General features: G+C 40.0%; 1 protein-coding gene across 7 annotated transcripts in view; it reads right to left on the bottom strand.

The window, feature by feature from the left end:
• Window positions 1-27,783, bottom strand: part of LOC133490858 (plexin-A1-like) — a 225,093-nt gene that overhangs the window by 44,501 nt on the left and 152,809 nt on the right. For 6 of the 7 annotated variants that reach the window (XR_009792303.1, XR_009792305.1, XM_061801434.1 and 3 more), the window contains exons 10-13: window positions 16,818-17,018; window positions 8,123-8,219; window positions 4,204-4,427; window positions 1,247-1,398 (exon numbers count right to left, since the gene is read on the bottom strand). Coding sequence is in view for 5 of the 7 variants with exons in the window: in XM_061801434.1 (XP_061657418.1) it covers window positions 1,247-1,398; window positions 4,204-4,427; window positions 8,123-8,219; window positions 16,818-17,018 (674 nt within the window). In the remaining 2 variants the exon portion in view is untranslated. Of the gene's footprint in view, window positions 1-1,246; window positions 1,399-4,203; window positions 4,428-8,122; window positions 8,220-16,817; window positions 17,019-22,499; window positions 22,599-27,783 lie in introns of those variants that run through there. The other variant, XM_061801479.1, reaches the window with a different exon arrangement.

The raw sequence follows: 27,783 nt of genomic DNA, 5'->3' as shown, positions 1-27,783 counted from the left end.
GATTTGCCTGAACTCGATTCCTCAGCCGTGCAGGACCCCGCAGAGGAGTAAATGTCAGAATAGAGGGATGGAAAACTAAGGGGAAGCACATACTGTATGTAGCAGGTAATGGAGGGGAACAACAGATGGAACAGAATCCTATTATCGTCACGCACAAAAATCTGATGTCGTATTTTCTGGGCTTTAGAGTATGTCTTGGTCTTGTAGACTAATAAAATATAAATTCAATGACCAAATACAGTATTTATTTGGGTAAATTTGACTTTCTTTTTTAAGAATCAAATAAAAATAATAATTCAGAATACATGATCAGTGAAGCATCTGGGCTTGAGGTCCTCCGCACTGCAAAAAAATAATTAAAAAAATGCATGTTGGGTTATCCATCCATCCATTTTTTTCAATTCAGAGTGTCCAACCAATGTTGCATGTTTTTGGAATGTGGGAGGAAACCGGAGTGTTCGGAGGAATCCCACGCAGGCACGGGGAGAACATGCAAACTCCACACAGGCGGGTCCAGGATTGAACCCAGGACCTCAGAACTGTGAAGCCAACGCTTTACCAGCTGCACCACTGTGCAGACAAAATTGCTCATAGGTGCAGATGTGTGGAAATGGGATTTTTTTTTTTCCACAAAATGGGATTTTTTTTTCCATTAAGTTCCTTGTGATTGTTTGGCGAACAGCGTGTACTCTGCGTCTCGCCCAAAGTCACGTGGGATAGACTCCAGTGACCGTGATGAGGAGAAGTGCTCTAGAAAATGAATTGTTCTATGATTACAGAAAAAAAAAATATACATTATTATTGAAAGTAAGGTAAGGACGGTAACAAGAACACCTACAGTTGTCAAGGACAAACCCCCCAGCCATGGATTCGTCCACTGATAAATCCATCTTCTGTTTCATCAAACTCAAGGCCCAGGGGCCAGATTCGGCTAGCCACATCATTGTATGTGGCCCGCCACAGCAAATCATGTACATGTACTTCATTTTCCATGCTAAAATCTGTACTAGAAATGCACATTTCATCACTTTGAATAATGGTGAGATACAGTAATGCAAGTATTTATTTATTTTTTGGTAACCAACCCCCTTTTAGAAAAACTGTAATTGAACCAACTATTTTAGTCAACAATTGATTTCAAAACTAGTTATTCATCAATTTGTTTTTTTAATATATAGGGAAATTAAGAGAGGCCAAATAGACCTTTGTGATTGTACCTGACTACATACAATATTCTCCAGTTTACCTCTCAGCACTCAGGTACTCTGACTTGACGGGGACGCAGGGCACCTTGCCTAACCTGACTCCCATCTGGATGTCGCTGAATTGGAGACCCAAATTTTCTCCGAGAATGGTCACCATCGTCCCCCCTTGGCGGGGTCCTGTGTCAGGAAACAACTGCAACAGAGAGAGTTTGATTCGTTTAATGGATCGCAATCCTCTGCACATATTTCACTCTCATCTTAGTGTTAAAAATGGTCCAGTTTGGTCTCCAATGATGGGCACAAACTCCAGACAGACCCATCGATCCGCAAGAAGCACACACACCATAAATAATTGGCACCACCCGGTAATTCACTATTAAATGATGACAAATTTAGCTATTGGTAAAATAAAACCCTCAAAGTAAAACAGATGCAGAAGAAACAAGTTGATGACATACTAAACCAGAACCAAAACCAAAGTGACGTCTCAGAGCTTAATTGAAAACTATTACGGAGGCTCGCTCTACTTGCAGAGCTATGGTGGCTTATCGTTCAGCGGTTGCTTCCTGAAACCGTAATGTGATTTATCACACCAGATTAGGATGCGTAACGGGGACAGGTGTGGTGTGACAAAACAAATACAGTGACAGATGTACGGTGGTTGCCACCCACACACACACACACACACACACACCACACACACACACAAAGAAACAGGAACATGCTTATTACATGTGCCTCATTCTTAACAAGCATCAGAAGGTAATGATGTTTAATCTGTCTGCTGCCCTGCACGCCAGCGCTGCTTGGTAGAGCAGACTGAAAAATCCGCATATGCTAATTTTAGCACAGATTAATGGGAGTATACAGTACTTTTAATCTCTTAACAAACTCAATTAAATGCAATTAAATGCAACCATTTGAAATTTGGTCAGATAAAGACAATCATTGCACTATATTATGAGACCTAAACAAAAGAGCCAATATACAGTAGATGCACAGCACAAAACTAAATAAAAAAACAGGCTGAGACTCATGTCTATATTACATCAATAATCCCTGAGTTTTTTTAGTTACTATTTTTTAATAATAATAATTTTAATAATATTATTTTTAAAGATTAAGTAATGTTGAGTCATGCACTGACTTTACGAGAAAATCAACAATAATTTATTGTAGCTATTGTATTTTCAGGTAATTTGAAACCACACTTTTAAAAATTACGTTATTGAGAAATTGCACATCAAACACTATTTTACTTTGAAAGTGTAGTTTAGTGCTTTATGCATCAGTTTACATAATCACCATACAACAATCATCAAGAAATGAAATCATCACATCATAATATAACCACTATATGAAAGACCATTTTATAGTCAAGGTCATAGTGACATTTCTGGAGGATTGAAGACAAGAGAAAAAGTATTCATGATAGACATACACTTGAACTCTTTTATAAAGCTCAATATGTAATCAATTGGGAAGTTTACCTGACCTCATTAGCCAAAAGATACATTTCCATTATGGAGTCCATTTCAGTTTAATCGAAATACTGCGATATTAGTGACACCAAACTACAACAGTAGACTTTTTCTGTAAGTCTGCAAAGCAAACAGCTTGAATTGCTCTTTGTCAAAACTTAATTGTACTTTTCTTTCCATTAAAACAGATTATTCGATGAATCGACACAGGAGCATTTTTACCTCTGTCTTACTGTTCAACTGTGAATAGTACACTGAGAACTCCAAAAAAGTGCATCCCATTCCAAAAAATAAAGCGGGATGTTAACAAACGGAGCATGGGTATCAAATAAATATCAATCAGTCTTTCCCTTCGGAGTGCCAGTTTGATGTAACAAGGTGTAATGGTGGCGCTTCTGTGCCAAGGGCAAACCCGAGGACCCAACATGTACTTGTCTTAATAGCAACACATTAAAATAGAGTAGCTTTCATTCTCTGTGAAGGATGCTAAGAAGAGTTGTTGTGACCTCAGGGGCTTCGCTAAAGAGTGCTGATGCAATGGCGTATCAAAGTTGCCCAGCCTTGGATCTCTGCAGGTGAATATATGCCTTTCAAACAATGACCAAGAAGGGATTCAAATGTGGTGTGCAGAATGACGCCACATCACTTTAACTGTGTCTTACTATGACATTTATAACAATAATGACAGACGATAGCACGTTTTACATGTCTAACTATAATATTTATATTGGACTTTGCTGCTTTTATACATACAATTCAAAATACAGTCCTGATGACAAAATTCAAATATTTATTTGTGTTTGTTAATATTTGTTTTAGCCCGTCTCATCACAGGTGGCTGTTATTATGAAAAAAAACAACAACATAATATATCATTTCAATTAAAATAAATACCAAAAACAGCTTGGCATACTTGTGGTTATTCTTGGCAGTTCTCACACTGTTTTATTTTCTGTAATAGTCCATTAGCACAGCTAGCTTCAGAAAAAAAAACCCAAAGCGAATAAAATGCACTCCGGCAGTATATTTTCCATTTTTATTTCAGCATTTTATGTGGAACATGGCCTATTGTGCCAGGCTATGCATATTTATATGGCTACAGGTCCTATATTTTATGCTTTTATTTGTAAAGCCCAATTTAAGATGTTGTCATAGTGTAATGCAGTAACACAAACAGCAATCAATATTATTTAGTTTCCAGGAATAAAAAGATTGTTGCAACACAATTAATGACATAATAAAAAGTGCTAGACAAAGACAGTAATAAAAAAAAGCAGCTAAAAAATAAAATGCAAAGGCAGTATCACTGTTATTACTAGAAAATGGCATGTACATGCATTTATAAAAGTTTTACTTACTGTTCCAGTTACTGTTATAGATGAAAAGCCACAAAAGTGAAGGCAGTTTTAGATCATGTATGTTTAGTGTTGATGGAATGGGCTCAAAATGGTTAAGCAAGACTTTATTACTCTCTAAGGGTTAATGGTTTGTAGCAATAGCCTTCATTTTTACTTTACCTTAGTGATCTTGGGGTGGGTGCATCTGCTGTTTCCTGATGCAGCATGCATCCAGCCTCCACTATCAGCCAGCTGCACCGAGAGGTGGGAATTGCTGCCCATAGTGCATTCCTGCCTGAGGGAGCACTTCCTGTCCTGCACACACCAGCCACACTCGAATCGGGGTTCTGCCTTCAGACACATGCCGCAGCTGTCCCGCAGCGCTCTGCACTTATATAGGTGGGCTGGACAGGAAAACAGAGCCGATGAAAAAACATCAATCAGAAATCATAAACAATCGTCATCAGAAAATATAGAAAGTTGATTTTAAATATGCTAAGATTTAAATTAACAATGTCTGAAGATAGCTGGGCACAATGTCATTATAAGACATTTGTAATGCTGCATGGATCATTCGTTTTAGATCGTTTAGGGCACATGTCTCAAACTCAAGGCCTGGGGGCAGATCTGGCCCGCCACATGATTTTATGTGGCCCGCGAAGCCAAATCGAGAGATTTCATTTACAAGAATCTTGTAAAAATCTGTACCAAATTTCAAATTGTCATATATCATAAATGATAAAGTTGAGATATTGCAAGCATTTGTGAGTTACCAAATGTGAAAAGTTGAAAAGTTGAAAAACACATTACCCTTGATTTCTGATTCCAAAAAGTAGTTCATAAATTGATGATGTAAATATGATGATGAAATATTTTTATTCCACAGTCATAACGGGCTTCTGAGGGAAACCGGAACAACAATGTGGCCTTCGAGAAAAATAAGTTTGACAGCTCTGGTTTAGGATTTTTTAATGTTTGAGTTTCGTTTTAAACTTTTTAGTGGTAAAAACATTTCTGAATTATCCAGTTGCAGACATAAAACATTCAAATCGGCACAACGCTGTGGGATGTGAAATGGCATAAATAAACATATCTCATGGTAATTACACCTAAAGCACTTGTGAAGATGAAAGAAAAAAAAGAAAAATAACTGAATAAATATTTCAACAGGTACCATACTGTCTTTTAATTCCAAGGGGAAATTGACAATTTGTTGTGTGAAAATGTGTGTCCGTTAAAGCCTCCGAGTAGAAAAAGTCATTAGAAGTAAAAATGAACACAAATAACCTTTAACATCTGAGAAGAAGCGGCTGGTGAAAGGAACGTGTGTGTGATTCATGTTGAATACAAAAACAAATTATGGAAAGAAAGAAAGTCGCATCCACACATAAAAGCATCATGCACTATTAAATTGAACAATTTGTGGTGTTTAAAATAACGAACACATTTAACAAGAAAATGTGGACCAGAGCGCAGAGGAACATCATTATTCCTTCGCGTTCCCTTCCTCAGTAGCCGCACACAGCGCAAGACTTCAAAGTGAGCTCCTTTCCAATCCATCTGCCACAACCTCGGCCTTGGTGCACCCTAATCTGATTAGTAATGGTTAATCTTAAAAGTATCATAACACTAATTAATATGAAGCAAATGAATGATTTAATTAACATCTCCACTTCACACTGGGGCAAAGCTGTGCAAGCGCCAAAATGCTCCTCCTCAGACCGATAATGCAGCAACACGAGATGTTGAAAGAGAAATACGGGATGGAGTGGTGAGGGATTAATGGAAGAGGGCGGTTAGGAAAAATGGAGGAGAAGGTCTTCATGCAGTTTGTGTGATCAAGGACAATTACCTACGTCATTGACGCTTTCATGAAATTAACTTTTTGACCTTGAACATCACTTTGCGGATAAAAGGTACCTTATCGTCTTGATGGAGACTGTACAAAATTATCATCATTACTATAACTAATAGGTATTAGAGAGAAGAAGAAAAGATCACTGACGGTGTAATGGTATACACGACTGAATTTGGTGCGGGCTTTGCGGGATTGATTCCTGCTCAGTGATGGTGTCGCTATATATCCTGTGACTGACTGGCGACCAGTTCTGGGAGAGCTACCTGCTCTGACCCTTATGAGGATAAGCAGCTTGGACATTGGACATGAATGAAGAAGAAGAAATTTATGTATTATATTAATACATTCATTTTCTTTAAATCTCCCATTTTCTATTTGGTTGTCATTACAAGAATCACAGGTGAGCTTGAACTTATTTCAGATGACTTTGGGTGACAGGCGGCGTACACCCTGGACTGCTCACAGCCAATCACAGGGCACAAACAACAATAACAAAAGATTCATGCTCACATTTAAACCTATAAAGAGTTGAGAGTCTTCAATTAACATACCATGCATAATTGGTGAGTGTGTGAGGAAGCCAGAGGACTAGGAGAAAAAGTAATACATGCAAACTCCTAACAGGAGGGCATATACAATACCAATAGTTTAAATATAAATGTATCAAACCAAAGGTGGTACTAAATAACTGTTATCAAAAAATTATGCATTTGATAAAAGTCAATGTAGAGTCGTGCACTCTGCATTATTTGTTATACTAATACCCAAGCAACATCACTGCACAGACACCCACAACACACTTCACAAACATAGCAGGATGAAATGTAGTTTACTGACTTACTGATTTACGTACTTATTTATATTTCACTTAAATTATAGCACGACAGTGCATTACAAGCCTATTAAATTCTAGGCAAAAAAAGGTTCAAGATCTTCCTGGTGTTGAACAAATTGTCAGCATCTAGTAAAATAAGTTCTAAAACTCTACTTTTGAAGGAATGGAGCAAGGTCATGTGATTTATTTATTTTCAAGGCCCAATATAATTATTAATGAGCACATGTCCAATTTAAGACCTTAACCCATTTAAGATGTGACAAGACAGGCAACCACAGAAAGAAAATTTCAGAGGGTTTTGTTTTCAATGAAATAGTGCAAGCTGAAAAATTAGGTTATGACCTATAAGCAACTAATTTGCAAGCTATCTGCAAGATGAACCGCACGTCTGACTTCTGTCAGAAGTAGGTCAGACAGAACGCATAGGACGCAATATTAAAACAGGCACTTTGTCTTCAGAAGATGGAAAATGAATACTGACTGAAACGGGAAACAGATGGAAAAAGCAACAGAAATGTTTGTAAATCTGAAACCATGTGCAAATGTGAAGCAAATATCTGTGTGACACTTGAGAGCGCGACTCACGGTGTCCTGTGTAATGGCACGTCGGATTTCATTAGCCTCCCCCGGCTCAATATATTACACTTTGAGAAAGAATTTTGAATGCGTAATTGTTTTCCACTTCATCCGCAAAGAGTCATTAGAATAATAAATGTCATCCTTCGGTGTCACTTTTGCTTTTCTTTATCAACTCCTTCATTCTCATCTCCCCCATGTGTCATTGCGCAACGCATTTATCAAGCTGTCGTCCACCCATCATTCCCGCCCACCTTTTGTTCTTCTGCTGACAAGTTTTCGCCATTAGGAGATTTCACATCTATCTGGTTAATTTTGCTGGGATTGATGTTTGCTCTTTACCAATCTCGACTGTTAGCCGGTGGTTTCCCACCCCTTTTCCCCTTCCAATTGACATTACAACAGTGCATTTGCGAATGTCAATTTGGGACTTTTCAAGTCTTATAAAGAACAAAATTCAAGAGAGCACCGACTAAGGCTAACACTTATTTCAGGTGGGATCTCAGAGAGGGAGTGGGTACAGGGTAAATGTGAAAGATTCTTTTTTGAGCCAAGGATGCAAGAGTAAAACAAGCTGACATTCCAACAGCTTCTTCTCTCTTGGCATTAAATTGCTAGAGGCTAAGTGACTGTCCTAGTGTGTTTTTACGTTTTTATCTCTTGAAAGTTTTTTTTTCTCGTCAAAATGGCTGTGTGTTGTTGTACTAGAGACACTCCAACTACAAGAGACAAATTCCTTGCATGCTTTTAACGTAATTGGTTAATGCCATTGCCATTGTATTACACTGACTCGCACGCATGCATACGCACAGATTAGGAGAAAAAAATACCTTGGATGTTGAAGGGATTGTCGATGACAAAGTTTCCATTCCACAGCACAGAAAGGTCGACTGGGAGGTCACTTATATCACTGCCCTCGTAGTCATACTGATAAACACAAAAGACAGGCAAAGGGAGAGAGTCTTCTGAACTGATGAATTCATAAAAACAATTGCAGTGTGACTCATCCTGGCATGTTGGTGGCAGAGAGCAAGTTCGGCAGCACGGCCATGCAGACAGACCAAAATAGCCACAATTCATGTCCCCACACGCAGACAAACTGGGAAATAACAGAAACGTTTTAGCTGGTTGGGCATAGAGAGAATCCTCTGGGAATGGGAGGAAAAACAACAGAATAATGAGAGAAGAGAGAAAAACGAGAACAAGAACAAGAAAAACAAGAATCAAATAGTGGTCAATGTGTGAGAAGATATTCACTCACACATGATATCACAGCCGCATGAGAGGGGGTGAGAGATGCGATAGGGAGGGAAATTGTAAGTGAAATTGGCATTTTCCATTTGCTCACTGACACACTTTGGTAGACCGAACTTGACCACCCCAGATGTGCGCCAGGGCTCGTACCACACACACACACACACACACACACACACACAAACACGCACACATTTATGATGCAGCCTTAAAGCGTCTCCTCTCCAGCACTCACCACTATCTACATGGGTGCTGTTATACCCTTTATCCTATCTAGTGGAGACCCTCATCCAGATGATTTTATTAGCATTGCCACCATGTCCCACTGGTTAAATACTTGCTCAAACACTAGCAGTGAAACAATAGGACCCTCTGAGGCGAGGCCCCCATTAAACTTTAAGGGTTTTCGCTTGTCCGCTGTCACCAGAACACTGGGTGGACTTGTTCTCCGGTCGGCTTCTGCCCACCCCGCCTGCTCGCCACATCGTGCTTTATTCATATGGTCACGTGCTTTGAAATGCAAACACAGACCACACCGTGACACCCTGTCACACTGCAATCACCCACAGTCTAATCAGCTTGCTGGGAGAAGGGGCACAAAAAAAAAGCCAGAAGAGGCAGTATAACAAAGTTTCTGACATGTAAGTATCTACCAAATTTGATGAGAATCAATTTGCACATAAATGGACTGCTTGAATTTAATCACAAGTGGATGTCGGACCCAGTTAATTTTCCAAATAGTAATTCGTTCATTTCGGAGTGGAACTTCCAACCCTCCTAAAACATTGAAAAAATGTGGAGGAAAATCACCATGTAAGTGCAGGAAAAAGAGAACTGTTGTCAAGTCAAGTTCATTTGTACAGCTCTCAAGCACAAAAGAGTCTCAAAGTAAAGAATTCAACAAAAAAAAGTTATCAGCCTTCAGTTTTTACATACGACTACTCTGAAATCGGATACGTAAATTTGACCTCTTATTTAATGTGACCTTAAAATGATTTTTTTCAATATAAAAAATACAATTACACTTATTAATGGACTGGAAAATGACTCTTTGCTTTACTTACTTACTTAACCGTGAGTCACTTTAAAAAGCTATTCATAGCAACGGAGAGCATCCATTACCTTTCATTTTACAAAGGAAAAAGATATTTTTATACTTGTTTCATGTTTACAATATGAAGAGATGAGTGTCTTTGTTAAAATGATTTGGGGGGGGGACATACAATTTGTTGGTCGTAGCTTAAAATACAGCAACATAGTTGGGATCTTCTTTTCCTTTCGGCTTGTCTTGTTAGGGGTCGCCACAGCATGTCATCTTTTTCCATCTAAGCCTATCTCGTGCATCTTCCTGTCTAACACCTACTCTCCTCACAACATCTATCAACCTTTTCTTTGGTTTTCCTCTCACTCTTTTGCCTGGCAGCTCCATCCTCAACGCCCTTCTACTAAAATACTCACTGTCACGCCTCTGGACATGTCCAAACCATTGAACTCTGCTCTCTCAAACCTTGTCTCCAAAACATCCAACTTTGCCTGCGCCTCTAATGAGCTCATTTCTAATCCTATCCAACCTGTTCACACCAAGCGAGAACCTCAGCATCTTCATTTCTGTTACCTTAATTTCTGCTTCCTGTTGTTTATTCAGAGCCTCCGTCTGTAATCCGTACATGATACAAACAAACATACATACATAGTTAAACCTCCAAAAGGATTCTCTTAAAAACATTGTACTATAGACTGTAAATGTTCATAGGACCAATTAATAAGAATAAACTAATTAAAGTGTCACCACAACATTTTTGTTAGCGTTTTTGGTATTTGAGCCATCGCATCTTAAACAATCACCATGATCTGTTTTGGTTGTGTGACCCCATTCCTACCTACGTTCCATATTTGTAGTCAGGGTAAGATTCATCATTATGAAACTTTTATGCCCCATGGGCACCTTTTTCGTGTTATTCATTTTAATCTCAGACTTCATTCGTTATCAGCAGCTCACTGACTTGACTTGTGTTCAACCTGTGATCGAGAGTTGTGAAATCACTGCTCTTGAAAGTTTTCTATAGCGGATGAAAGACGCAAGGAAAAAGTTGCAATTCTCAACTCTGTCCCTCCCCAATGAGAGACCCCTCTGGTGTCCTTCCTCTCCTCCCCTGAGCACCAAAAGCTGCTGGAGATGAGTAATCAAACTCATTACTGAAGCCTCTGGCCAGTGCCTGCATGCCACTTCATATAATTAATGTACCTGACCTAACTCATACAGTAGCGAGCCTATCGAGGGAAAAAGACTAAAGGAGAGCAGGTTGGTGAGAAAGTAATCAGGTGAGGCAAGCTCAGGGACAGCTACAGAGCAAATTAGTGGGAAATACAAATTAACCAGGGAGGACATGAAAACCATGAGGACAACAAAGAACGGAAAAACAAGATGAATTACAACTACTGGGGTTGTCCAAAATTAAGGGTTAGGTGTTTAAAGGCCAAGGAAGCAAAGTGTGGAGAGTAGGGCAGCCATTGAGAGGTGATGAGCGGCATGCCACGGAAAAAGGTGGAAAGCACATAGTACAAGGTGAGCAGAAAGCAGTCGCCAGCCTCATTACAGGAACACAGCAAGTTGGCTCGGGTTCATTCGTTATCTGCTCCTGCACTCGTTTACTCTCCCGCTACATGAATCGTCTCTATAGATTGCCATGTCCCTGTGGAATGTGGGGATAGATATGGTCCGAGTGTGTAATATGTGTGCGTGTGTGTGTCTTCTTATCTTGTATGGAGAACAAGTGATTTTCACCAAAGCAAAGCAGCTGTGTGATGAGTGAGGGTAAAAAGCTGAGCATGTGCAAGCAGGGGTTGCCCTCATGTAATTAGTCATGTTGGCAGAAGCCGAGAGAATATGTTAGAAATAAACTTCAAGTACTCTATGTTTCTGTTTAATTCAGAGGGACGCTTTTGCCGCTTTAATTTGACTTTGCAAGTGAAATATAATTTGGCTATGCACATGGTATTTTACACTGGCACTCATGCCAGCACTACAGATCAAGTTAATGTGAATGTTTTTTAATGATTACATTTCATTTAGCTTTGCATATGAATCCAAGTAGGTCTTTTACATGGATCTCATTTGATGTGCATCCCACATCTGAGATGGATAAAAATATGCAGGGAGACATGAAACATTCATTCTGCGTCCGTCAACGCATGGTTTAAGACCCACCCTACGTGTGTTTGTATGTTCGTGAAGAGCTTCAACACACAGCGAAAAGTACAAATCCTGTTCTGTCCTACTCAGATACAGACTAAGGTGGGTTATTGTACCATAAAAAGGACAAGGGAGTATTTTCTGGACTCATTTTCATTGTTGTCGTTACAGGTGCTCCACTACTAACGACGCAGCAAGACACAAACAGGATGGCGTTTACTCCGTTCATTCTGTTCATTTCTAACTTAACTGTTTATTACATTTGCTAGTCTGTAAGGTAATGACCTAGCAAGCTAAGGACTTAAAAAAAAAAAGGTAAACGAAAGGAAGCGAAAACGCGCACTCACTTGACTGAAGCAACATTGTTAAAACAAGAGGGCTTGTGTGTATTAAATCTGAGGTATTTCACTAATTTTCATTTTCTTTGTATTAAGTAAATGTTATGATGCTAGAAAAGCATATTGCTCAGGCTCCCGTGCTATTTTAGAAATTTATGGCAAAAAAAACAATGTAGCCTACATGCAAAATATGTGAGCTTGGTATGCAATGACCGGGAGGACATTTTTGGCAAATGCTCACATTTTATGCGCACGTGGTGGACATTCACTGAGCAAGATGATTCAGTTAGCAAGCTGACTGTATACTGTTCAACAAATGGGCTTAGAGTTTCTAAAATGTCAGGCAGATCGGTGCAGCGTCTGCAGTGATGTGGACTTTATATATGTCCATTGTGGTAAAGAGGGAGCTAAATCAAAAAGTGAAGCTCTCAATTTACCAGTCGATTTACGTTCCTACCTTCACCTATGGGCACGAGCTATAAATCGTGATCGAGAAAACAAGATCCTGGATACAAGTGGCCGAAATGAGTTTCTTCCACAGAGTGTCAGGACTCACCCTTGCAGATAGGTTGAGAAGCTCAGTCATCTGGAGGGGCTCAGTTTCGAGCCTCTGCTCCTCCGCATTGAGAGGAGCCAGATGAGGTGGTTGGGGGATCTGGATGCATCCTGGACGCCTACCTGGTGAGGTGTTCCGGGCAAATCCCACTGGAAAGAGACACCGGGGACGACCCAGGACACGCTGGAGAGACTATGTCTCTTGGCTGGCCTGGGAACCCCTCGGGATCTCTTGGGAAGTGCTGGATGAAGTGGATGGGGAAAGGGAAGTCTGGGTATCCCTACTGAAGCTACTTCCCCCGCGACCCGACCCGGAAAAGCAGTAAAAGATGAGATGAGATTTCTAAAAGGTTTCTGTATTGTTGATATTTCATTATGACAGAGACGTGCTTAACTACTGCACACAAAATATGATGGAAATTATGAAATGTTTATGAATATAAAATATAATGTTCAAAATGCTATTGACGTTACAACTATGTTAAACTTGATTGAGTATCATTTACCATTTATTACACACAAAATCATGTAAATCCCATGATAAAAAAAAATTAAAATGAAGGAAACCTTTTTTATGAGATGTGTTGCATTTTTTTGTGTGCAAATGTTTGGCCACTTCTAATAAGACAGTTTCATCATTCTGTTACATTTTCATAACCTTCTCTCTCTTGCTAGCTCTCTCTTCCTCTCCCTCTCTCTCTCGCTCTCTGTCTCTGTCTCTCTCTCACTCACACACACACACACTCATGCACACACATACACATGTGGATGGACACAAACTTGATAGCGTCACTGTAATAAATCATGTAAAGCGGGTCACTGGTTGATAGTGAAACCACAGTCTCCATCAGCTCTGCATGATTGGATAAAGGCTGTGAAATATCTAAAAAAAGAGAATGCAACCCATCACCCAATAGGCATGATTTCTCGGTTAAAATCATGTGTATTGATGCATAATCTCTTTTGCACGTTTTGAGCGTTGTTGCGAAGGGTTAAATAATGCACAATGATAGATTGAATGGACAAGAGAACATCCACTGCTGGCTAATTTTTGCAGTGATTTATTGCACGTGAGTCCCCCAGACACAGCCTGCTGAGATACATACACATCCACTTTCCTCCTGAGAATACTCAGCACAATGGTAACAGTGAGGAGGTTATCAATCATAGTTGATAGTGTAAACCGTCTGTTTGGTGTGCTACAGTATATATCACAAATCGCTCAGTTTCATTTTGCCTTTTAATATGCGTGCACACACACTGCTGGAATTACAGAGTAAATGCCATGTTGCCACATTATTAATTGAGTCACTGATGATGTTGTGGTACACACGCCTGCCTTTGGTGCGGGCAGCGTGGCATCGATTACCACTCACTGATGGTGTTGATATCTGCCCTGTGACTGACTGGCGACCAGCTCAGGTTGTAGTCCGCCTTTCGCCCGAAGCTAGCTGGGATAGGCTCCAGCTTTCCCACAACCGTTGTGAGGATAAGCACCTTGGATAATGACATGACATGACACACTATTAATTAAATTATTAAAAATGGCAATTCTTTGTCTTTTTTTCCTTTTGGCTAGTTCCGTTAGGAGTCACCACAGTGTATCACTCTTTTCCATCTAAACCTATCCCCAGCATTCTCCTCTCTAACACCAGCAGCCCTCATGTCTTCCCTCACTCAATCCATCAAGCTTCTCTTTGGTCTTCCTCTCGCTCTCTTGCCTGCCAGCTCTATCCTAATCATCCTTCTACGAATAAACTCACTCTCTCTCTTCTGGATGTGTACAAACCATTGAAGTCGGCTCTTTCTAACTTTAGCTCCAAAACATCTCACATTGGCTGACCTCAGTTCTAATTTTCATGTTCCGTCAGGACTAAATTTGCATCATTTGGAATATGTCTCTGCTTTTTTGTTCATAAATCCCTTTGTTTATTTTTTTTAATTCAGTTTGTCTGTACACGTTCAACCTCCTCCATCACACTTCTTGCTTCGTCATCGTTTGTCTCTTTGCACCGCTGTCCTGTGTGTATATATGTGTGTCTGTGTGTTTCCATCAATCGATAATAGCACTGCAATTCATCATCATTTCATCTACAGTTCCCTTCATTGGATCCTATCACAGTCCCACCTGACGTGGGGGCTCATAAAACCACATGGGTGCGATCACATAGTCTGTGCACACACAGCAGCACACATCCACATGCACACACGTCAACATTATGAGAACCTCTTTTTAGATTAAGTATTTTTACATTTTTTTGCATTTGTGGAAAGCTATATTATGCTGACGAATAAATTAGATTTGCAAGACTGCAACACATGTTCAAGCAATAAAAGGCTTTACATACATCACATCTTGGTAGCAGCCACCAAAAATTTGTACAAAAATTTGAATTTGCTGCTTAAAGTGTCTGCTTCAGAACAAAAAAAAGAAATGTTAAAATGTTCACCAATGCTGACTTCTATTCATTACTAAAAAAAAAAGATTTCTGAAAATTGACATCTTTACCTTCAGTGCTGTTGTGGAATTATCAAAAAAATCTCCCTGCACCATTTGAATGTGCAAAGTTTCTACACTGAGGAACAGAGTCCAACCATTCAAATCAGTTTGCATTCATGTGCTGTGGTTGAGCTGCTAAATTTTATTCCACAGGCACTAAGCAGCTTGCAAGACGTTTAGCTTGCTTAATTTGAAATTGGCGTTCTTGCAAAATGTCAAATCCAGATGACAGAACATGCAATTCCTGTTCTTTGTCATACCCCATCCATCCACTTTTTTTTTTTTTTTACAGCACTTACCCTCAGCAGGATCATGGGTGAGCAAGAGTTCATCTGTAAGGTCAGGCCCACACAAAGATTTTATATACACCTGCTACAGACCCAGAAGAAGACACGTGGCCGTATTGTGCCTGGTGTGCTCTGATCATCAAAACACAGAACACCACACCCATAAAGATTCTGCTCCACTTTTGATCTCAAAATATCACATGATTACAGGAGAAACAGTTTCATGTATGCTCCGATGTTTCCAAAGAAGGTCGGAAGTGTGTGCATTTTTAAAAGGCAATTAAGTTTCAGAAAAACTTATTTTGGAAACTATTTATTGCTGTTTGGGAAACCAACTTAAGTGGGAAAAAATGATATTGGGTAAGATCAGTTTGTTTTTATTTACAGTCATTACAGTGTTCCTGAGTAAGGCCATTTCTTGATTGACTACATTGTGTTCCATGTCACAATTCATGATGTCATGACTCGGCTTTTCCCCCCACACAAAGTCTTGTAGTTGTAAATATTGACCGGGTTCATTATTTAAGATTGTTGGCCCTGAAGAATTTCTGACCCTACAATCAAGAAGAATCCACTCTTAACACACATCAGACCTAAGAATAATCTTATAGTATAAAAAAATATTGTAAGGCAATGGAATGTGTGATGTCATTGGTCAGGAGGGCTCGAAATCAGGACAAAACAGCCCAAGTCTCTTCATGTGTGTACCAGCCCTAGGTGACTTTAAATCAAGCAAATGCTACATTTCTAAGTGGCAGTACCATTAGCTAGGAAAACAATCTGACAAGCACAAGAAATGACAGCTGCTACAATATGAGATTAATGCAAGGACTTGCTATCCATTATCCAGTGCCTTAAATGACATTAAAACTGTATGTAACAATTGGTCTTGTGTCTGCTTCACACCACAGCTAGAGAACAGGTAATCCACTTGAAACGTAAAGGGTCTGGCTCCTATTACTTGTTAACCCCGACAGTTTGACCGAAAGCAAAGATGGACAAGTGGGAAAGAAGAGAAAGATTAGCATTTTAAAATGAAACCAGGACAGACAGACACACACAGAGACGCACACCACAGCTGTAACACTACAAAACTTTTAGATATGTTCCTACAGGCAAATGAGAAAGAGATAGGCTTGACTAGCTTCAGATGTCCAGTTCTGAAGTATTGGTTTGACCAAGTTGTAGACTACACAAATATGTTGAACCTTGATTGGATTAGTAGTGATTAGGTGTATCAATAAGAAAAAAAAAAACCTCGCAAAATACAACCCTGCAATACAATACATCTGATTGTCACTGCAATTGGCAAAAAAGGCAGATGCGATTCATTTACACATCAAATCAAAGTGAATTTGGGAATGAATCATCCATTCAAAGAAGTGTGTGGTGTCTTACTGTGCTCTTCTGACACTGGATGCTTGTGCTGTTGAACCTCAGGGCCGGGACGCTAAGCATGTTGCCTTGAATGTGAAAAATACACTCGTAGTTCCTCTGTCCGGACTGTGGCTGGGGCAGGTTCTGTGCCAGGAGCGTGATTGGTCTCATAACTCCAGCAGGGATATAGATCGGAGTTGAGGGCAGGATTTGAGGACACTCCTGGAAATAAGAAAATTAAGAAGAAAAAGGTTGTGATGTGACCGGAAAAGTAAGAGTGCTCTCAGTGAAGATACAGATCTGGATGGACAAAGTGTTCTGGACATGATTTTTAGTAATGGTACTACATTTACATTCAGAGAACAGACTTGTTAGTAATCATCCCTGTTTTCTATGAAACTGTTCATCCAACCAAATACAGCATACCTTTTTTGAAAGTTGAGAAAAGTTAAGTTTATTTATGTAGCCCTTAATTACAAAATAATCTCAAAGGGCTCCACAGGTAAACAATTTACACAAATCAAAATGAAAGCATTTTAATGAAATTTGCTCTCATGCAGATTATACTGCAAAAGATTAGACTAAAATGTGTATTAGTAACTCTATCATTACATTTACTAATGTGCTCTGCACTCAGGCATGCAATTTCCCAAAATGACAATGTAGCATTTTTGTAATCAAACCCCACACATATTTATTAAGTGCACCTGAACAACTCTAGATCTTAATAATATCATCTGTAAATATTTTTATGCTCTCAGAACAAGACAACATATCGAACCATTCTCTTAAATCAACACATGTACCACTAGTCAGTTTTTTATGTTCGTCCCATGCATTCCAACACTCAAGTAAGTAAAAGCACAATTAAATTGTTATAATTTGTGCCAAGGTTAAATCTCAAACCAATTCATACACATACTCTAATTGCAAGAGGAAGAATATTTGAGAGCTCCGTTAGTTTATAATGTACTGTACTCTTATAAACAGGCAAGATCTTAACATATTCTAAAAATAAAACTAAAGTTATATAGTTTGAGCCAACATTTCTTTATCGTCTGTGTGGCATGATTGACAGAGAGATATAATACACACAATTATTGCTAAATACTAACCCCCCCCTCACCCTCCAAAAAAGGGAAAAAAAAACTTTGCAAGAGCCAAGTCATGGTCGTGACATTCCATATTTGTTGCCAAATAAATATATTTCCAAATAACGATAAAATATTACATATGGTTCAAATGTTTGTTTGAACATTGACTTTGATTGGAATGTGGAGAATATGTGGAGGCAAAATGTCTGTACCGGTGTTTGATTGAGTCTGCCATCAAATGTTCACACAACCCCCAAATAAATCTTGAATTGGTTTCTTTCACTCTGGTAAATAATAATTATTTTCAAAATACACAGACACGTATCATAATTGCCTGTAACTTTTATGGGAGCTTTATCCCAGTCGATAGCTCGAATTTGATAGAGAGTAGAGGAAGAATGAAAAAAAGAGAACGCAGAGAACAAATCGATGTGGTTGCTGGAGCGAAGCAGATTGTCAACAAGAATGGCCGACTGTTCAAGTCTGAAGCATTCACAGGTGGTGATGGAACAGTGATGGACTGCCGCTATGCCTCAAGGCTCTAATAGAATGAAAAAAAGGATGTGTGTGTGCGACCAAATACGTGGGCTCGATGGTGAAGTATCTCGTCTGAAGAGGCAGCTATTGTTAACGTTGAAGGAGCATGTTCAAGCATCTGTTCCAATTACGACACGGAAATCCTGCACGCTTGTTGCGCACACGCAGAAACACTTTTATACAAAAAGAAAAGAAAAAAGAGCTGGCAGCAGAAGATCGTGGGGGCTATTTCATTAGGAGTGGTGACAGTTGTCAGAGCGGAATCTGTATCAGATAGCGCAGGACTGCTACACAATGACACACACAACAATCTCCTCGGACTGGGGAGATTCCTCATGGAGGAAGGGGGGGATCTTAGTTCTCTCACCGCTTCCCCTTTGCACTTTTGTTCTTTTCTCTGCCTGGATGATGTTGCCCTTTGCCTTGCTGCATCATAATAGTGGAACAGACAGCTTTTCCCCTTGTAACAGGGGCAGATAAACGTTTTGGTTTCATCAACTTATTCGTTTCACCATGTTTGGTTGTTGGTATGAAGTTCTCTTTCTCAAATGCTGTGCTACATTTACTCCAGATGTAACGAGAAGCACATCTTCCAAAAGTCTAAACTTTCAATTTTCAATATTCTCCCAAACGTTGTAGAAATTATTCAGACGTTGTTTTTGCAAAAGTAAAATGAGACTTTATGTTCTTTTTCAGTGGTTTTTGCCTTGGAACGCTGCCATTTTTGCCCAGTCTCATCCCCATTGTTGTGTCATGAACGCTGACCTTAATTGAGGCATGAGAGGCCTGCAGTTCTATAGAATTTGTCTCAAGTTCCTTTGTGGCCTCCTGTTCCCTTCCCTCGTGAGAAGGCTCACCACTGAGGAGTAACGGCTCTCCCATTGGTTCCCTGGAATCCTAAAGGTTTAGGAATAGCTTTGTAACTCTTTCCAGACTGATAGATGTCAATTGTTTAATTTCTCAACTGTTCCTGAATTTCTTTGTATCGTGTACTTTTTCTTGCAGCTTTTTTTTTTGACCTGTAGACCTCTATTTTATCAGACAGGTTCGGTTCAAGTAATCACCCGATTGAACAGATTTGGAGGTAATCTGACTTGGAAGTGATCAGTGAAAATTAAACAAAGTTGTGATTTGTCAGATTTTAAGTCATGATTTCACAAGGGGGTGGGGGCAGGGGGAAGCAATGTATTTTCACACAGGGCCAGGTAGCTATGAATACTTTTTCCCCGTGGATTAAGTGATAATGTAAAAACAACATTTTAAGTTCACTTGGGTTATATTTGTCTGATATTTACATTTTTTTATTACATTACAGTGGGGGAAATTATGCGAAAATTTGAGAAGCAGATCAATGCTTTTCCACTAAACTGAAACTGGCACATGCAAAGAATGGTTACGTAATCTTAATTGTAGCACAAGTCAAAGATGGACCAGAGGAGAGTAAAAAAGGAAACAAGTGGGTGAGCAGAATGTGAGGAGAGGTGAAGCAAGGGGGAAGAAGAGGAAAAGAAGGAAGGTTGTCTTCATGGGAGCAGTTAGATTATTTATTAAAGTGGGAAATGAGACCCAAGGAGGGTAGCGCCGCTACATGGGCATCGACTGCATGGCTTTGAGCTAAACTAATCCTCACATGGTCAGCATGTACGACTATGCACACACATTCGTTTCAATACACCCACTTCTACTCCACACCAAAGTTAATCGCGCCCTCTGGCACTTTGAAGTCACTTAGTACATTCTTAGTTCTGGGGAATGTTTTCCATTAGCCACAAGGCAAAACACTGACACTCTGATCAAAGTTGTGAAGGTAAGCCCTCAGCAGAATTGAGTTTGTCCACGAGTCCGCATTTCAAATCACACTCACTCCTGTGTGGCAAGTGTAGAACTACAGTATGAATTCCAAATCAAACCCAGGTCGGACACAAATTTGTTGACCCAACAACCTAACCAAACAAACAAAAATCATGCCACTGACTTTCCTGTTATACAGCATGACGTTGACGGACACACATATCTACAAAGCCCCTAAAGTGACACTGAAAAAAAAAAACCTGTTTCTCATTGCAATGAGTAAGTTACAATGAGTAACTTACTCATTACTCATTACAATGAGAAACACATTTTTTTTTTCAATGTCCCTTTAGGGGGTTCGTAAAAATCAGTTCATCATGTTGAAATAATTTTAAATGTCATTACTCAGTTTCAGCAACCGACCTCCACAAAAAACACAATCATTTCTGTTTTAATGAAGAAAAATAGCACTCTCTTGTAAAATATTAATAAAACATAAAACTGATTTGTGTGGACACTTGCCTTTAGGTACCATTGGCCGAATGAGTGACAAGATGAGCCTCCAGTGTTTTCCCATCTTTACCCCACGCTTACTTTAGTGTCAGCATCTCTTTCGTGTGCATTGTGTGGGTTTAATTTTTTTTTTATTTGTATGTTTGACTGTTCAGTCTCTTATCTTCATAGACGGTGAATCAATGGTGAGGCGCAAATTCCAGTGGATTCAGATTTGTGTGCAAGCGCAAAGTTGCGTGTGTTTGCCAATTTGGCAGACTGGTCATTGTACTAAAAAAAAAAGCAAATATTGGGGGAAAAAATAAAATCTGCTAATAGGTTAATGCGGGCGGCACGGTGGGCAGCTGTAAAGTGTTGGCCTCACGGTTCTGAAGTCCAGGGTTCGATCCTGGCCCCACCTGTGTGGAGTTTGCATGTTTTCCCCATGCTTGCATGGGTTTTCTCCGGGCACTCCGGTTTACTTCCATATCCCAAAAACATGCAACATTAATTGGACACTTTAAATTGCCCCTAGGTGTGATTGTGAGTGAGGCTGTTTGTCTCATTGTGCCCTGCGATTGGCTGGCCACCAGTTGAGGGTGTACCCCGCCTCCTGCCCGTTGACAGCTGGGCTAGGCTCCAGCACTCCTGTGACCCTCGTGAGGATAAGTGGTAAAGAAAATGGATGGATGGATGGATGGATGGATGGATGGATGGATGGATGGATGGATGGATGGATGGATGGATGGATGGATGGATGGGTTAATGCATGGGTGCTGAACAACGCGTATGTGGAGTTCACTATCCTAAGTTGAGGAATGAGGAAGAGGGAAAAAAATATTCATTTACACATAACTCTGACACACCTAATGCCATCAGATGGTCTGCTTGCTGTCTTTCCTCCTCATAATTATAATATAATAATAATACCTTATTTGGAGACTCTAAATTGCCCTTGGGTGTGATTGTGGCTGTTTGTCTTGAAGTGCCCTGCGATTGGCTGGCAACCAGTTCGGGGCGTACCCTGCCTCCTGCCTGCTGACAGCTGGGATAAGATCCAGCACTCCTGTGACCCTCGTGAGGATACGAGGGTAAGAAAATGGATGGATGGATGGATGGATGGATGGATGGATGGATGGATGGATGGATGGATGGATAATAAGTCTGAATGAAAGAAGATGTCCTAACCTGGTGGTGATGTCAGAGATGAAGCAAGAGCACTGATTGGCCATCACCCACGAGGCCACCTTCCCGCTGCTCTGACACTCTGTGAGTATGATGGATGAGGCTGTTTCTCTGTGTGCATGTATCGCTGTGTGTGTGTGTGTGTGTGTGTGTGTGTGTGGTGTGTGTGTGTGTTTGGGTGTGTATGCGTGTGGGTGTGTGTTTTGTGTCAAGGGGTCACCACAGTGAAGCTGGTCCCCACGGATTAGCGTTACACTCCAATGAACCATTTCAGAAAGGAGGAGACAAGACCCCAATGACTGGTACTTTTACTTGACACACACACACACTCAAAGGAAAAAAAAAGTGCTATGATGACCACATCTCCCACGAGAGCAAAATGAGTCATCTGTTGAGCAATGTCTCAATACTACACAATAGTATGGATTCGAGACAAGGAGCAACGTAAAGTAACACTTAACACAGAATATCTCAGTAAAGTGCAGTAGTGCATGTCTCTAATCCCGATGGGTTTGTCCTTTTAATCTACAAAGAAACAGTGTAGGGCTCCATTTCCATGAATCCGTGCAAACATTCTGCCTCTTTGGCTCTTTTGCTCTCATCTCAGTAAATATCTCTTTTATGTATCCAAATCTCCTAGCAAATGGAGCCAGTGCATATTGCGGAACTTCTTCAGCTCATGGATCACATCTGACAGTTTTGTCTGTGGGTCGAAAAAGAGATAATACACAATATAATTGTCTCCTCAGATGATAATGTGAAAATGCTGTAGATTACTCTGTGAAAAATCCAAACAAAGAGGGCCAGCATTCACCAGACAGCACAACATACTCTTTATATCTTTGTATACACAGTACTATATTGTCACTGAACATACAATGAATTATCTGTTTACTTCACCAAAATGCCCTGTATCTTACATTTCATGCAGGAAAGAAGCATTCATCTTTCTGTGTTATCACGTTCAAAAAGTGTGACCAGACATCTTCTCTTCTTCACTCGACAGTTTCAATGTTTGGGAACTGCAAATAATTGTCCTTCAGTTATTCCTTCATGATGCTGATTGAACCATCCTTGACATCACTTTCAGTTCATTAATCATTCCAAATGCCAATTTAAACACCACGTGATTTATTAATCTAATCTGCAGCTCTTCCAGACAAATGGTAGACACATAGAACTGTATAAAAAGACCCTTTAATAAAACATTTAAATGTCATGAAAAAGTATATTTCCATAATTCTATTCAAAAAGTTAAACTTTCTTAGATTATAGATGAGAAGACAAGAGATGACAATTTAAACAATTTCAAGTATTTGTTTATTTTTACATATTTTGGGCTCCCAGTATATAATCCCACAAAATCAGGAACTCAAAATAGAATATTGTGAAAAAAAGAAAATCACCATTTACTTTTTTTCAATCAAAATACAGCACTTTCAAAATTATATGTTCATCTAAATTACTTGGTTGGGAATGTCCTTGCTTTAACCATTCCGTCGATGGGCAGTGGCAATGATACAGTCAGCGTGTGGCATCGCATGGGAGTTATGGAAGCCCTGATTTTCTTCATGCTTGATGTCAGTTCTTCTTTGTTTTTGGGTCTTGTACCCCACATTTACCTGTTGATAATACTCCATAGATTCTCAATAGGAGTGGAATGGTGGACCAGCTGGTAAAGCGTTGGCCTCACAGTTCTGAGGTCCCGGGTTCAATCATGGACCCACCTGTGTGGAGTTTGCATGTTCTCCCCGTGCCTGCGTGGATTTCCTCCAGGCACTCCGGTTTCCTCCCACATTCCAAAAAACATGCAACATTAATTGGGCAATCTAAATTGCCCCTAAGTGTGATTGCGATTGTGAGTGTGGCTGTTTTTCTCAATGTGTCCTGCGATTGGCTGGCAGCCAGTTCAGGGTGTACCCCGCCTCCTGCCCTTTGACAGCTGGGATAGGCTCCAGGACTCCCCGTGACACTCGTGAGGATAAGCGGTGAAGAAAATGGATGGAATGGATGGATTCTCAATAGGGTTTAAATCCAGAGAGTTGGCTCCAGTCTTTCTACTTCTTCGGCCAGTTGAGATGCTTCCTAAATTGCCTCCAGGCTCAGAAGTGGCTTGACTCAAGGAACGCGAGAGCTGTAGCCCATCTACAAGATGTGCCTGAATGTGGTGGTTTTTGATGCTGTGACTTTCGGCTCATTCAACTCTTTCTGGATCTCTGCTAGATTCTTGAATCTTCTCTATTTGAAAATCCCTGAAGTCCACAGTCATCTCTTTTGCTGGTGCATCAGTGGTGGTCATCTGGCCAGTTGTCAGTTCTGCAGTCTTCCCCTTATGGCACCCAATAGAGACAACTGAACCAAACTGACACAATTTAATGACAGATGAGGAAAGCTGTCAATGTGCTACGAGTTTAGTAGTAGTGTGTTACACTCAGTTTGAAACATTTATAGCCTGCAAAATATGGCCCAATTTCTTCACAGAATTTACATTTTTTGAATTCCAGATTTTGAGGCTTCTGTAAACTTAAAGCCCAAATTATGTAAAAACAAAAAAATACATACTTGAAATTGTTTAGTTTGTGGGTCCTGAATCTATAATTTATGAAGGTTTAACTTTTTGAATGAAATTGGAGAAATGAATACACTTTTTCTGTGATATTCATATTTTTGGGGAAATGGTTTATAAGTACCTTTGTAAAGGGCTCTACCTGGAATTGAATAATTTTTTTAATGTATTTTTTTTTAAACTTGGGTGAAACTTGGATGAAACTCAAACATGAATAGGGAGAAGATGTACAGCTCATCCATCCATCCATCCCTCCTTTGATCCATCCACCCATCCATTTTCAACACCACTTATCCTGGTTCGGGTTGCGGGGTGGTGAAGCCCATCCCAGCTGACTTTGGGCCAAAGACGGACTACATCATGAACTGGTTGCCAGTGAGTTGCAGGGCACATATGTATAGATACAGGCAACAGTCGCACTCACATTCACACTGTCACTGATTCGGAACCGAACCTAGGCTCCCCATACCAAGGTCTGGCGAGTGTAACACCACACCATCAGTGACTGCACATCTCATACAGCAAAACCCAAAGTTGGGGTGGTTTGAGTAGTCCAAGAAAACCTTGATATATTTAAGTCATTGGACAGCATGCATTTTTATTGATTTATTTTGCATGTTTTGTATAACCACAAGAAAATACTGCCGTGTAACACTTAATGGCTGCTAAAACATTTGGGTGTTCTGGGATTTGAGATACTGATCTAAGAATGTTTTGTCTAGCATGGTGGTCTTTGACAATTTAGATCACAACAAGGCTGGAGAAAATGATAAAGTAACTGACTGCTACTCCACTGACTGTACAGACCTCTTCACACACTTATCTATTAGAATAGTGGAGTTCTGTGTGTTATCGCTGATGACCAAGCGTGATTGCGTGTCAGTCTAGATGTTATCAAGGCGCGGACAGTCAAGGAAGAAGATTTTGCTGATGAGCATCAGCTGGTGGATCGATAGCAGCCGCTAGAAATATGAGGTGGGTTCGCAAGTGTGTGTGCCAACTAACAAAATTGACCTTCTCATTGTCACTGTAATTATTTGCCCATTTATCCATCCATCCATCCATTTTCTGTACAGTTATCCTCACTAGGGTCACAGGCATGGATTACTGCATATGTGGCTCTTTTCAGAATTAGCCAGCCCAATTCAAACTCATATCAAATGGGAGGTAGGGCACACCAACTACCCTTTAAAGTGTCTCAAACTCACCTTAAAAAACTTCCCTGAAAAATAAACAGACTTATTTGATTTTGAACATACGGTATGCAGCAAAAGTGTGATGGTACCGGTGTGAATGTAAGCTTTACCTTCAAGTGAAAACAAAAATTAGCAAGTTTTATCAGCAAATACTTTAGTGGTATCTTGTGATATCTCAGGGTATTGAAGAAAGAACACGAAAAAATCCAGATAGGTGTGAATAGATTAGTTTTTCAGTGCATAGTTGCAGTTAGGTTACTCAATAAAAAAAAAAGGTCTGTGCTTAAAGTAAACGTGATAAATACCATTGCTAAAAATGCAAAGAAAATAGCAGCGTGACTGATCTACTTTTTAATCTAATAATTTTGCTCAATCTTGTGTCCTGTATACTTCACCTACAATACACAGTTGACTGTCAAAGATTTTGTCATTGGCATAACTTGACATAAACATGCTGGAAATACAGCATAGTATATGCTCCAAAAGTTGAAGAAAGTATCCAGTATCCAAATTACAGAGACCCAAAAGTGGACCCATATTGGGTGGGTTGCAGATCGCTAGTAAAAAAAAATTACCTTTCTTATTTTGATTTTTCCAGGACAGTACAGAGAGAGGCGTACCTAGTTCCAACATGGACATATTAGGTAGGCAACATGATGTGTAGCTGACTCAGAATTTTGCCACTAATTTACTAAGTAAACAACTACATTGCAGCCATGCCTCTAGCTAGTGGACGTCACGGTTAGCAAGATGGTTTTGCCCATACATTAAACTAATTTCATCCGTCTATCCATTCATTTTCTAAGCCGCTTATCCTCACGAAGGTCGCAGGAGTGCTGGAGTCAATCCCAGCTATAATTGGGCATTCACATATGGGCATCCATATTCGCACATGGAGAAAGATGACAGTTGCATTGACAATCTCACCAGGGGGCAATTTACAGTCTCCAATTAACGCATGTTTTTGGGATGTGGGAGGAAATCGGAGTGCCCGAAGAAAACCCTCGCAGACACAGGGATACTATGCAAACTCCACACAGGCGGCACATGGATTTGAACCCGGTCTTCAGAACTGTGAGGCCAACACTCTACAGCTGTGCCACTAGGCCATCCAATTTGAATCAGTTTTAGAAAATTAAATGAACTATCCGTCTTTTCAGAGCCCACTTTTAAACAAGACATATACTTTATTGTTGTTAACTTCTCTTAATTTGGTCACAATTTGCACCAATAGGAAATATGGTTCCAGGGTGACAGCAGTTGATCACTTCACTTTTATTCGTGGTGAGATATCCTCATAGGTCAACAATATTGTTTCTTTACACAATCATCACCACGAGAGATAATGGGAGAACATTTTGGCTCTCAAAGTGGACATCCTGAATGTCCCCAACACATACACACATGCAGACACACACGCACACACACACACACACGCACGCACGCACGCACACATGCACACACACACACACATACACACACACACACACACAAAAGAGCTACCACAGCTGTTTAATAATATTCAAAAAAGCCCTAAAATGGCTAACTGATTATTGCAGTCATCTTTATTGAGATGCTGGAGTCAGTTGGAGACCACAACCAAATTCTTAAAAATCCCAGTGACCGGCGCAGGGTCTGGACTGGAAAAGGAATGGTTGTATTTAATAAGAGTATTAACCAAGAAATATAACTAAGTTATTGGTTCCCCTTCATTGTAGCGCTGAGACTTCTCCCTGTGCTCCATTTCAGCATGAAAACTTTTCATCTGCTTTGCTCAAATGAAGCGATTCCCTCAACTGGAGTCAGGTGTAAGGAGGCCAGCCCCCATTGCACCAGACGAGATGCACTTTCATTCAATGAAAGACACTTTGAACTGTAAGAACTCTTTTCAGAGTCCACCCACTCGACTACGGGGGATAGAGAGCAAGGCGCAAAAGTCTGCAAGGCAGCCAAGATAAAATATACAAAGTTCATACTGTTGGAGGCTGACACTTAAAATGTATGGGTGATGAGAAGTCATGATGGAACCTTCCAATTGTAAGCCACTCATAGTTTAATACATCCCTAAACACGCTCAACAATGAAGCAACTTTATTATACCGTAAGTAATAATGTCAGGAGAAATA

This window comes from Syngnathoides biaculeatus, chromosome 2 (assembly GCF_019802595.1).
Source record: "Syngnathoides biaculeatus isolate LvHL_M chromosome 2, ASM1980259v1, whole genome shotgun sequence".
Classification (NCBI taxonomy): Eukaryota; Metazoa; Chordata; class Actinopteri; order Syngnathiformes; family Syngnathidae; genus Syngnathoides; species Syngnathoides biaculeatus.
The sequence above is the reverse complement of the archived record's forward strand: the minus strand, read 5'-3'. Positions and strand labels throughout refer to the sequence as shown.